Source organism: Ranitomeya variabilis, chromosome 4 (genome assembly GCF_051348905.1).
Source record: "Ranitomeya variabilis isolate aRanVar5 chromosome 4, aRanVar5.hap1, whole genome shotgun sequence".
Classification (NCBI taxonomy): domain Eukaryota; kingdom Metazoa; phylum Chordata; class Amphibia; order Anura; family Dendrobatidae; genus Ranitomeya; species Ranitomeya variabilis.
In genome coordinates this window covers 550,711,287-550,724,430 of record NC_135235.1, presented here as the reverse complement: position 1 = coordinate 550,724,430, position 13,144 = coordinate 550,711,287, and the positions used below count along the sequence as shown (strand labels likewise).

Genomic DNA, 13,144 nt, shown 5'->3' with positions numbered 1-13,144 from the left:
GGTAGCCCTCACTTCAGCCCGAAGAATTAGCGACATACAAGCCTTGTCAGCCGGGCCACCCTTCACGCTAATATTGGAGGACAGGGTGGTGTTAAAAACTGATCCAGCATACTTACCAAAAGTGGCCTCCCGGTTCCATAGGTCCCAAGAGATCTCTCTTCCCTCCTTTTGTCCTAACCCTAAAAACGAGGGGGAAAAATAACTACACACATTGGATGTTAGAAGGTGTCTCATCCATTACCTGGAGGCTACTAGGGAGTGTAGAGAGGAAGGTTCTCTCTGTGTGTTTTCAGGGCCCTCGGAAAGGCAAGAAGGCCTCCAAGGGTACGTTGGCAAGGTGGATCAGAGATGCCATCAACCTTGCCTATACTTCAAGTGGGATGCCAGCTCCAGGGGAAGTTAAAGCTCATTCAACTAGGGCGATGGCGGCTTCCTGGGCAGAGAGAGCCGGAGCGACAATAGACCAGATATGTAGAGCTGCTACTTGGTCTTCACCCTCAACTTTCTTTAGGCACTATCGGTTGGACTTAAATTCTTCTTCAGACCTTACCTTTGGTAGAAGGGTTCTGGAAGCGGTAGTCCCTCCCTAATGTAGACAGTCTCTGCAATTCTCTCCGTGGTGCCGTCATGGGGGACAGAGAAAATAGTAGTTACTCACCGATAACGGTGTTTCTCTGAGCCCATGACGGCACCCGTACATTCCCTCCCTCACGCGTGGGTGTGCACACATTTATAATGTTTAGTTATGTATATAATCTATAAGCACGCGGTATCTTTATTAAAGGTTTAGTAATGTAGTAACATTTGTAATCATTAACCTGATGTTCCCTTTATGCTCTGTAAACAAACTGATGCGGGAGAGAGGTACCGCCTTTTTATCTGTAGGTTTCCTGTCCTTGGTGGGCGGATCCCCTCTCTCCGTGGTGCCGTCATGGGCTCAGAGAAACACCGTTATCGGTGAGTAACTACTATTTTAATTGTGTTCTTTTTGGGTTTGTTTTGTTTTTTATTGGCTTCAGGTTTCCCAAAAAACTGGCAAGTGGTTAAAAGTAGTAGTGACCTGACAACATCTAAATAATTTTCGCCCTACAAAGCCTCTTAGCTTTCCCTTTGACTTCTATTGTAAAAGTCATCAAAAACACCTTGGCGTGTGTGTTTTTTTTTTTTGTTTTGTTTTTTTTTTCTTTGCGTTTTTGCCTCCAAAATGCTGTTGTATTCTTTTTTAAATGTACTGAGAAAAAAGAGTGAGAAAATAACCCTAAAAAAGCTTAAATGTTAAGCTTTTTGACTTCACATTGTTAAGTTTGGAGCAGATACCATAAAGAGTCCACCTCAGAAGTGACGTGTCATGAGGTTTTCTGTACTCGATGGGGTGAGGTAGGGTGGTGAATAATAAGACAAAAACTCTCCATATTAACAGCGAAGCCTATATTCCATTGACATGAACAGAAGTATTCAAAGAGTGCTTGAAGTGGTTTTTCATGTGGATTTTGGAATGGACCTGCTTCAATAGCAGCCAAGCCTTACTGTGAATTTGTGCGGCTCACAATGTTATACACTGTAATAATGTAAAGTCTCCAGGAATGGCTCGAAGGCAGGTGTGGGCAATTGGTTTTCCCAAGAGGCCACCTGAGAAACTGACTGTTGTGAATGGCACAACCAATAGGCTGCATAATTAGTCGTACCCACGACAAGCTGGGGGAAGTGGAGTAACTGCTTAACCTATTTTCATGCAGCACAATCCATTGCACAGCAAAAATATTTATTGAAAACCCACTACTAATCAACCAATTTTAAATGCCCTTAGACTGCTGCAGATGTGTTTTCCAGTTATAGATTTCTGTCTTTCAATGGACTGCGCTGCGTTAAAATAAAATAATGAAATCTGATTGTACTTGCCCTCCACAGTTCACTGCCTTTCAGCTGTGAGCAGACGTGAAATCCCGACTACCATACAGTTTACCATTGCAATCGATCATGTCGTTCAGCAGTTCATTCTGTCTACATTTGCACAGCTGCTGAGCTCCGTGATTGGAAGCAGCGGTGATGTAAGCAGTAATCGTAAAACTGCAATGATAAAAAAGTTTACTTGTCCCCTGTAGCGGCACTGTTTAAAGCAAATGATCCCTATATATAATATAGTATATAAGAGTGGATGTACAACATTAGACTAAAAACACATGTACATATTAATTCCATAATCATACTTGTACCAAGATATTCGGACCTTATGCATGTGACATGTGGATCCATGGATGTGGAATAAGGCTCTGGGATCCTACAGTCAAGGTGTGTCCCAGTCCTGGTATGCTGCTGAGTATGTGGTGCTTCCCACTTTCATTTGGCCTGCAGGCCTCTTCTGAGCCCAGAAATCCCTCTTCTGGAACCAGGGCAGCAAACAATCCTGGAGACACGTGGTTAATAAAAAAAATTTCCCTTAGAGAATGGCAACCTGTACCATTTTTTTACAAGCCGGTTTAGATAAGACCCAACGGGTTGTCATCTTTCCCTCAGGTACCGGATACAACTTTAGCCCTGGTTCTCGGGATAGGTGGCATATCCCTCTCTCTGGCTTTCCTAGCCCTTGGGGATCATCATCTCCTCTAGGAGCATTTCTGGATTGCAATACCTTCTGCCCCTTGTAGTCTGAGTCCATGCTTTCCTGTAACTTAGCAAGCTGAGTGTGCCCCTGGCCCCCCGACATCCACCTTGAGGTTGCCCTTGGCTGTTAGATGGAAGCACATGAAGGGTATTTATGGCAATCTGCTGCCTTGAATGTATTAGGCTCCTATTATCCCTAGCAGCCCACTATTCCTGCTGCATATGCACTCCTGCCCTCGCATTAACTGACTGTCACTTGCTGCCTCTGTTTCTAACACTCAGTTCCCCCTCCCATCTGGGTTGGCCACTTCAGTTAACAGTGTCCCAGCCAACTGCAGCCCCAGGGGGTATTTTACTTGTACCACATGAAAGTACATAAAACACATTTAACTCTTGGGGGTGTAGAAGCAATCCGTGAGCTCATACCACCGTTACATTCCCACACACTTTGATCATGGTCATCTCTGACCATGTTGGACCTTTAAAAAGAAACAATAGGGTCTTATAATGCATTGTCTCTGCTCTATCACACAACAGACTGTAGGTTGGTCCTGTCATCTTCTTAAATCCAGCCCTTTTCGGTAATGACCCCGGAACAGTGTCAAAGTCCAGTTATATCAACAGTCCCTTATGCTAATGAGTCGCCCACCAAGGCCGTGGGGTACTCTGTACCTGGTCCGGTCGCTCTTAAAGGGCATGTCACGGTGGCTGCGACCCGGTCCGTGGCCCTGGGACTCAATTAAAGAGGAACGGTCTTTAAAGGGGTATTGTGAAAGTCTATTCTCGTGACTCCACCTGTGGTTCTTGGTCAGTAGGGACCGACGCCGCTTAAAGGTCCTCTGGGGTGATGGTTGTTATGACCCCAATGGCGAGGGTCTCAGAGGAACGTGGAAGTCTGCAGAATACAAAAATCCAGCTCATAGGGCAGTGGTAACTGGGTTGACCATATATCTACTCCTAACGCCAACACTAGAAGTAGCCGGGGATCATTCCTACGTTGATTCTAGATGACACGCGCCAGCCGGAGAATCTAGCTACCCCTAGTAGAGGAAAACAAAGACCTTTCTTGCCTCCAGAGAAGGGGACCCCAAAGCTGGATAGAAGCCCCCCACAAATAATGACGGTGAGGTAAGAGGAAATGACAAACACAGAAATGAACCAGGTTTAGCACAGAGAGGCCCGCTTACTGATAGCAGAATAAAGAAAGGTAACTTATATGGTCAACAAAAACCCTATCAAAATCCACACTGGAAATTCAAGAACCCCCGAACCGTCTAACGGTCCGGGGGGAGAACACCAGCCCCCTAGAGCTTCCAGCAAAGGTCAGGATATAGATTTGGAACAAGCTGGACAAAAATACAAAACCAAAACAAATAGCAAAAAGCAAAAGGCAGACTTAGCTGATATAACTGGAACCAGGATCAGTAGACAAGAGCACAGCAGACTAGCTCTGATAACTACGTTGCCAGGCATTGAACTGAAGGTCCAGGGAGCTTATATAGCAACACCCCTAACTAACGACCCAGGTGCGGATAAAAGGAATGACAGAAAAACCAGAGTCAAAAAACTAGTAACCACTAGAGGGAGCAAAAAGCAAATTCACAACAGATGGTATGGCGGCTGGATGGTGATGCTTCCCACAGGTGAAGCGGGCTCCCCAGGTATATGGCAGGGATTATGTGTTGCCAGTAAATAACAGATGACTCAGGGTTGCAGTCTTTACCTGGTTTACTGTTGGTAGCAGGCCACAGTCCAGTGCATCAGCAACAGGTACAGAAGGAGTCCAGGCAGCCCGGAAACAAGAAGTCCCCTTGGCAGGTCAGGTTGGGAGCCTTCCTCTATGCCCTTGGTTTCTGGTACCTTGCTGTCTGTGGTTTGCAGGCAAAGTTGTTATGGACTGGTAATTTAGGAGCGACATGCGACTAGCTCTGAGCAGGTGGTAACTATACAGACCGCAGTTCCTGATCTTAACACAACACTAGCAGTAGCCGTAGGATGTTCCTGTCACTCCCTGGACACCTCGTCACAGCCGGAGAACTAGCTACCCCTAAAGGTAGGAATAGGAAAGCTATCTTGCCTCAGAGAAGATCTCCAAAGGATAGGACAGCCCCCACAAATATTGACTGTGAGAGGAGAAGGAAATGACATACGTAGTATGAAACAAGATTTAGCAAAGGAGGCCACTTCTAGCTAGATAGAATTAGTACAGGACAGAACACTGTGCGGTCAGTAATAAAAACTAGAAAAAGTCTACCGCAGAGATATGCAAAAATCTCCACACCTGACTAAAGGTGTGGAGGGCAAAATCTGCAGCCCAGAGCTTCCAGCTTAGCTGAATAGATCCATACTGATAAGCTGGACAAATGAGCAAAACATAGAATGTGCTGAGCAAATAAGTCCACAACAAGTGGACTGCAAAAGGACAAGCAAGGACTTATCTTTGCTGAACTGGACAGAGTGTCAGGGAAATCCAAAGAACAGTGGCTCCAAGCAGGAACAATTGACAACTGGCATTGATTGAGGGATAAGGCCAGACTAAAATAGCCGAGCCAGAAAGACGATCAGTGGAAGCAGCTGCTGATGCTAAATCCAAGAAGCAGCTATACCACTCAAAACCACAGGAGGGAGCCCAAGAGCAGAATTCACAAAAGTGCTACTTACAACCACCGGAGGGAGCCCAAGAGCGGAATTCACAACACAAAGTATTCCTTTCTCTCTCCTGTCCTGGGACAGAACCTGCACGGCAGGCAGCTTGAGCTGTACTCTTGGGGGTCTCTGACACTGTGACTCCAGTCTCTATTTGCTGCTTTGCCTCAGGTATCATGTGGGCAGTATACTTCTAGTCCTATGCCTTCCTGCTCTGCTGTGGACCTTACAGCTATCCACAACCTCGGGCTCCCGGTGCCCGGTTTCTGTACTCTGGCTTTTAGGGGCCTAATCGTCGCCTCCTTGAGCCCCTCAATCTCTCCTCTGCTCCTTTCATGTCTGCTCCAGACTGAACTCTCTGGTCTCTCTGGACCAACTGACTCCTCCTCCAGACCAGGATCTTTATTCAGGGAAGCAGCCCTAAAACTGGGTTTTGAGCTACCCCTCCTGGCCTGGATTCAGAAGGGGTGTGTGTGTGTGTGTTTGTGTGTGTGTGTGTGTGTGTGAGATTACCTGCCAAAGGGATCTCTCTTGTCTCCAGGCATAGCATGACCCTCCCCGAGAGGAAGGCAGCACTACTGTGGTACCCGAACTCTTGGGGTGCCACACGAACACGTTCATAGCCTCCAGTTGCGACACAGTCCAGAGGTACAATCCTGCTTGAAAAAGATTGTAATAACTCGAACATTGTCTGCTTCCACTATTCCAGCAGAAAAAGGTGCAACAAAAAACAATATGTAACAGTCACTCAAAACAATTATCCACTTGAATTTTGGCAGCTTCTGGCCCGTAAGTGAAAAGGAACCTGGTTTTTCCTTATATGAAAACTCTCTAAAAAGTCCTGAAAAAGCCCCAACAGAGAAGCCACAATTCAACAATTTTCAGCAGCTTCCTCCAACTCTGACTAAGGCCTGTTTCACACGTCAGTCGCTCTGGTACGTGTGGTGACAGTTTTCTCACATATCGGAGACACTGACTCACGTAGACACATTAAAATAAATGTGTCTCTGCACATGTCAGCATGTTTTCACGGACCGTGTGACCGTTTTAAAAACACAGAGACATGTCAGTGTTCGTGGGAGCGCACGTATCACACGGACCCATTAAAGTCAATGGGTCCGTGTAAACACGTACCGCACACGGATGCTGTCCGTGTGCCGACTGAGGACCACACGGACAGTGCAGGAGACAGCGCTACAGTAAGCGCTGTCCCCCCTGCGTGTGATGCTGAAGCCGGAATTCATTCCTTCTTCCCAGCAGCGTTCGCTGGAGAGAAGGAATGAAAAATCATTGGTGTTTTTTTTTTTTTTTTTTTTTTTTTTTTGTGTGGTTAAAATAAAGTTCCCGGTAACCGCCCGCCCGCTGGAAATAAAATACCCAGCTCCCTCGATGCTTCCTCTCAGCGTCGCAGCTTGTCCTGTATGAGCGGTCACGTGGTGCTGCTCATTAGTGATGAATATGCGGCTCCACTTCCCATAGGGGTGGAGCCACATATTCATCACTGTAATGAGCGGTACCACGTGACCGCTCATACAGGACAAGCTGCGACGCTGAGAGGAAGCATCGAGGGACCTGGGTGAGTATTTTATTTCCAGCGGGCGGGTGCACAGGGGGTGGGAGGGGGGAGGTTACCGGGAACTTTATTTTAACCACAAAAAAAAAAAAAAAAAAAAAAAAATTTCATTCCTTCTCTCCAGCGAACGATGCTGGGAAGAAGGAATGAATTCCGGCTTCAGCACCCAAAGCAGGGGACAGAGCTTACTGTAGTGCTGTCTCCTGCACGATCCGTGTGGTACTCAGTCGGCACACGGGCGGCACACAGCTGCCGCACGTGTGCCACACTGATGTGCCACGTGAGCACACTGACACGGATAACTCCGGTACCGTTTTTCCGGTACCGGAATTATCTGGACGTGTGAGACTGGCCTAAAAGAGACCACCTGCCCTGTCACCTGATCAGGGTTTGGCTCGGGCCTTCCTCCACTCCTCCATAAAAGCAGCCCAAGCTATGGGAGATGATGGGCCCCTTCCACTTCCATGACTGGTCTGGGAATTTTTCTGGACCGGGGTCTGCTTGTGCTGACGTAAAGTTGGCATGTGGGAAATGTGATTTAATAACTATTTTGTGTGACACCACTCTCTGATTTTAAGGGTACAAAAATTAAGTTAAAAAATTGTATTCCTTTTTTTGCCAAATTTCCATTTTTTTTTCATAAATAAAAGCAAGTTATATCACATTAATTTTTTACCACTAACACGAAATACAATGTCACGAAAAAAGAGTCTCAGAATCAGTGGGATACATAGAAGCGTTCGGGAGCTATAACTTCATAAAGTGACACTTGTCAGAATTGTAAAAATTAGCTTGGTCATTAAGTACCAAATTCTCTCTCTGTCTCTCTAAGGCAGGGCTCCCCAACCTGTAGCTCGGGAGCCACATGTGGCTCGCGGCCCCATGAATTGTGGCTCGCGGCCCCATGAATTGTGGCTCGCGGCCCCATGAATTGTGGCTCGCGACTGTCTCCCAGCTTGATGCATTAGGTCCAGGTCTAGTAAACAGGTATGAAGACTACATCTCAAAATGGTGAATTTTGTGAGTAGCCCTGCACAGAATTGCAGATCTGGATGCACATTTACTGGTCTTAGGGGTTTAGAGATGTTTTAGGTATGGTACGCTGGTGGTTTGTACTACATGTTAGAGGAGGTGCTGAAAGCTGGATGTGACAGTGTGTTGGGAGAATACAGAATGGGGGTATTGTGGGAACCCCTGGATCTCGGTGTACTGCTCTGGAGTGATTTCTGTGGAAATGCTTTGGTTATCATTATACCTGTAATGGGGGCTTTGGTTGACACTAATTTGAAGGGGGTGGGAGCTGGATGTGGCTCGCGACCCTCTCTCTAAGCTGAATGTGGCTCTCAAGGTCAGAAAGGTTGGGGACCACTGCTCTAAGGGTATGTGTCCACGTTCAGGAAACTGTTGTGAATTTGGTTTCTGGGCTCCCCCGGTGGTCACTGGTGGTACTGAACTTGTGTGCTTCATCGCCTCTGTTCACCTGTTTCCATCAGGATGTGGGAGTTGTCTATTTAGCCTTGCTCCTCAGTCATTTCTATGCCGGCCAACAATGTTACCAGAAGCCTTTCTGTTGCATGTTCCTGCTCCTAGACTACTATCAGCTAAGTTGGACTTGTAGTCCTAAGTTTGTTTTGCATTTTTGTTCCAGTTCTCTGTGATTGTTTATTTCTGAGGCTGGAAGCTCTTGTGAGCTGGAATTGCCACTCTGGTGTCATGAGTTGATATTAGAGTCTTAAAGTAATTCCAGGATGGTGTTTTGAAAGGGTTTTCAGCTGACTGTGAAGTTCCCTTTTCTGTCTTCCTACTATCTAGTAAGCGGACCTCAATTTGCTAAACCTATCTTCATACTTCGTATGTCAATTTCCTCTGAAATCACCGACAATATATGTGGGGGCTACTGTCTGCCTTTTGGGGAAAATTTCTCTAGAGGTAAGCCAGGTCTGTATTTTCCCCTGCTAGGGTCAGTCAGTTCTCCGGCTGGCGCTGGGCGTCTAGGGATAAAACGTAGGCACGCTACCCGGCCACTGTTATTTGTGCGGTAGGTTTAGCTCACAGTCAGCTCGAGTTCCCATCTTCCAAGAGCTAGTCCTTTTTGTATGCTTTACTACGTTCTCTTGCCATTGAGAACCATGACAGGAAACGCTGCGTTTTTGACGCAGCATTGAGCAGCATGCATAAAAAACGCAGCGTCCAGATGTTACAGCATAGTGGAGGGGATTTCATGAAATCCTGTCTCCACTATGCAGTAAAAGACGCATGCGGCACACCCGAGAAAACTCACATGCGGCGCGTCTTTTAAGAACGCAGCATGTCCTTACATTGCAGAAAAAACTCAAGGACAACGCAGGTGACCTGCCAGTGACCTCAGGTGCAGATTTGGTCAGGATTTTACCTGCATAAACTCCTGACCAAATCCGGAAGCAATCCTGAACGTGGACACATACCCTAAGGAGTTAATGATATGGTAAATTGATTGGTGCCCATTTTCTCATGTTTGTTTGTATACATTATTATGAGGGTTTTCAGATCATTTATTGCTACCCCTCCCCCATGCAGTTTTAATTACAAGCGTCAGGCTGATGTTTGTTTTCACATGGGGATGTTATGGTGGCAAATATATAGAAGATCCATCAATGTCAAACCAGGAAATTCTCATTCATTATCTAATTGCTGGATATACTTACACGGGGTAATGATTGTAAATGCTCTATCAGTGTTTCTCTCCTATGCATATTGGAGCACTGTGAGCGATATTGCAAGATTTACAAATATTTGGTAAATAACTGTGACGTGCACTGGAATTCCTGACCAGATTATTTTTATAAGCTCTTGCCTTTTTAATGTGTATATGGTTTTTTTTTTTCCCCCTTCTAGACGTGTTTTGTGCATCTGTAGAGAAATCAAAAAGAATGGTTTTGCCTGGAGAGATGCACATGAAACTGGATAAAAACTGGGAGAGTAAAGTAGTCAAGACTGCAGAGGACACTAGACGAGAAGGTATTGGACCTCCACCTGCATCAGTGGCTTAGGAAATGGTAACCCTAACTGCTCCACCTTCTCTTTTTTTTTGTCTTGTTTCGGAAACGACTCCCCCTTGTCCTTGGGCTGAAATTGCAGCTCACACTAGAGGAAAAAAGGCAATCAAGTTTGTCTAATCCCATACAACTCTTTAAAGGGGATGGCTTACCCAACTTATCTCCTATTCACAGGTTACATGATAAATTAAGGATTGCTGGCTGTCCAACTGTTGGGACCCTCACAGATAAGAACAGTGCTGTAGAGTTCCCTCCATTTCAGTGGAGTGATGATCAAACATGCAGACCGCAGCTCATTCTTTGTCCATGGGGTTGGGATTGACCAATACTCTAGTGCTGAACTGGGCTATCTTCATCAGTTACTTGGGCAGTCAGCGTAGTGATGGAACACGACCATCACGCCATTCAAAGCCCAGTCCTTGATCATCAGCAGAACGGATAGTTAATGCTGGTATAAAAAATCTATTTTGTTGGCAGAACGCACCCTGTGTAAACGGTGCTGTCAACAACATGGGTGCTGTATGGGGACAGAATGATCGTATTAATGGTCGCTCTGTTCCCATCATTTTGTATTGCCCTCTGTGATTGGACCCTTTTATAGGTGCGCCAGTCGACTAAAATATTTGCTCAATATATAAGCCAAAAATAGCCTGTGTAAATGGGCTTTAACCCCTTTACGACATGCGTTGTACTAGTACTGCACATGTCGTGTCTCGCCCTTTGATGTGGGCTCTGACGATGAGCCCACATCTTTCCTGGCACATGTCAGCTGTTTTGAACACCTGACATGTGCTTCTAACAGCCGCGGGTGGAATCGCGATCCACCCACAGCTGTTAACCCCTTTCTGCCATTGGACGGAATGGTACGTCCGATGGCAGAACCCCCGCTGTGATGCGGGCTTCATCAGTGAGCCCGCATCAATGCCGGGACATGTCAGCTGTTTTGAACAGCTGACATGTGCCCGCTATAGGTGCAGGCAGAATTGCGATCCGCCCGCGCCTATTAACTAGTTAAATGCTGCTGTCAAACTCTGACAGCGGCATTTAACAAGCGCTTCCAGCCATCGGGCCGGAAATGCGCGCATCACTGACCCCCGTCATGTGATCGGGGGTCCGCTATGTGTCTGCATGACAACCAGAGGTCTCCTGAAGACCTCTATGGTTGTTGATGCCAGATTGCTGTGAGTGCCACCCTGTGGTCGGCACTCATAGCAATGCTGTAATTTAGCTACATAGGAGCGATCTGGGCATCGCTCCTATGTAGCAGAGCCAATCCCATGGAGGCTATTGAAGCATGGCAAAAGTTAAAAAAAAAAATAAAAATGAAAATATGGAAAAAAATATGATATGAAAGTTCAAACCTCTTCCCTTTCACCACATTCAAAATAAAACAAAATAAAACAGAAAAAATCAAACATACACATATTTGGTATTGCCGAGTTCAGAATCTCCCAATCTATCAATAAAAAAAAAAGCTAACCTGATCGCTAAACGACATAGCGAGAAAGAAAAATTCCAAACCCCAGAATTGTGGTGTTTTTTTTTTTTTTTTTTTTTTGGTCGCCACGACCTTGCATTAACCTCTTTCTGACCTCGGACGGGATAGTACGTCCGAGGTCCGATACCACGCATTGATGCAGGGCTCCGGCGGTGAGCCCGCAAAAAAGCCAGGACATGTCAGCTGTTTTGAACAGCTGACATGTGCCCGCAATAGCGGCGGGTGAAATCGCGCTTCACCCGCCGCTATTAACTAGTTAAATGCCGCTGTCAAATGCAGACAATGGCATTTAACAGGCGCTTCCGGCCGGGCGGCCGGAAATGAGCGCATCGCCGACCCCCGTCACTTGATCGGAGGTCGGCGATGCGTCAGAATAGTAACCATAGAGGTCCTTGAGACCTCTATGGTTACTGATGCAGGCCTGCTGTGAGCGCCACCCTGTGGACGGCGCTCATAGCACACCTGCAATTCTGCTGCATAGCAGCGATCTGATGATCGCTGCTATGTAGCAGAGCCGATCGCGTTGTGCCAGCTTCTACCCTCCCATGGAGGCTATTGAACCATGGCAAAAGTAAAAAAAAAAAATGTGAAAAAATAAAAAAATATAAAAGTTTAAATCACCCCCCCTTTTGCCCCATTCAAAATAAATCAATAAAAAAAAAAATCAAACCTACACATTTGGTATCGCCGCGTTCAGAATCGCCCGATCTATCAATAAAAAAAAGATATTAACCTGATCTCTAAACAGCGTAGCGAGAAAAAAATTTGAAACAACCAGAATTATGGTTTTTTTGGTCGCCGCGACATTGCATTAAAATGCAATAACGGGCGATGAAAAGAACGTATCTGCACTGAAATGGTATCATTAAAAACGCCAGCTCGGCATGCAAAAAATAAGCCCACACCCAACCCCAGATCACGAAAAATGGAGACGCTACGGGTATCGGAAAATGTCACAATTTTTTTTTTTTTTTAAGCAAAGTTTGGAAATTTTTTTCACCACTTAGATAAAAAATAACCTAGTCATGTTAGGTGTCTATGAACTCATAATGACTGGAGAATCATAATGGCAGGTCAGTTTTAGCATTTAGTGAACCTGGCAAAAAAGCCAAACAAAAAACAAGTGTTGGATTGCACTTTTTTTTTTTTTGCAATTTCACGGTACTTGGAATTTTCTCGTTTTCTAGTACACAACATGGTAAAACCAATGGTGTCGTTCAAAAGTACAACTCGTCCCGCAAAAAATAAGCCCTCACATCGCCATATTGACGGAAAAATAAAAAAGTTATGGCTCTAGGAGGGAGGGGAGCGAAAAACAAATGCAAAAACGAAAAAGGGCTCCGTCATTAAGAGGTTAAATGTATGGGTCCATGAGATGTATCCTCCTAACTTCTTTCAATCTTTTATTCAGTGTCTGAAATTACAGTGACCTCCAGAAAAATGCAGCCTCCAACCTGTAACCTCCAGGTGGTGAAAACCACTGACAAATACCTGACAGTCATGTTTGAGCTCTGCCCTCAGAATGGAGGCGGTCTATGTGTGCGAAGAGTCAAGTCTCCAGTGCCAATCCTTTCCACATCTCCCAATGGTGAGAACCTACATTTATATACCAGATTAATTTTTTTTAATATATAGTATTTTAAGGCATAGTGCGTAGTGTAGGAAAATCTCACTGTAAGGCCTCACTGAGTCTTCATTTTTTTTATGTGCGTGTCCTATCTATGTTTTCCATAGATATCGCTCATACATCTTAGGGTATGTGCACACGCTGCGGATTTTGCTGCAGATCCG

General features: G+C 45.6%; 1 protein-coding gene across 2 annotated transcripts in view; it reads left to right on the top strand.

Annotated features, from left to right (window-relative positions):
• LOC143765708 (myosin light chain kinase, smooth muscle-like) overlaps positions 1–13,144 on the top strand; it is a 97,298-nt gene that overhangs the window by 37,869 nt on the left and 46,285 nt on the right. For both annotated transcript variants that reach the window (XM_077252649.1, XM_077252650.1), the window contains exons 2-3: positions 9,695–9,817; positions 12,765–12,941. In XM_077252649.1, the coding sequence (XP_077108764.1) occupies positions 9,695–9,817; positions 12,765–12,941 (300 nt within the window). The remainder of the gene's footprint in view (positions 1–9,694; positions 9,818–12,764; positions 12,942–13,144) is intronic.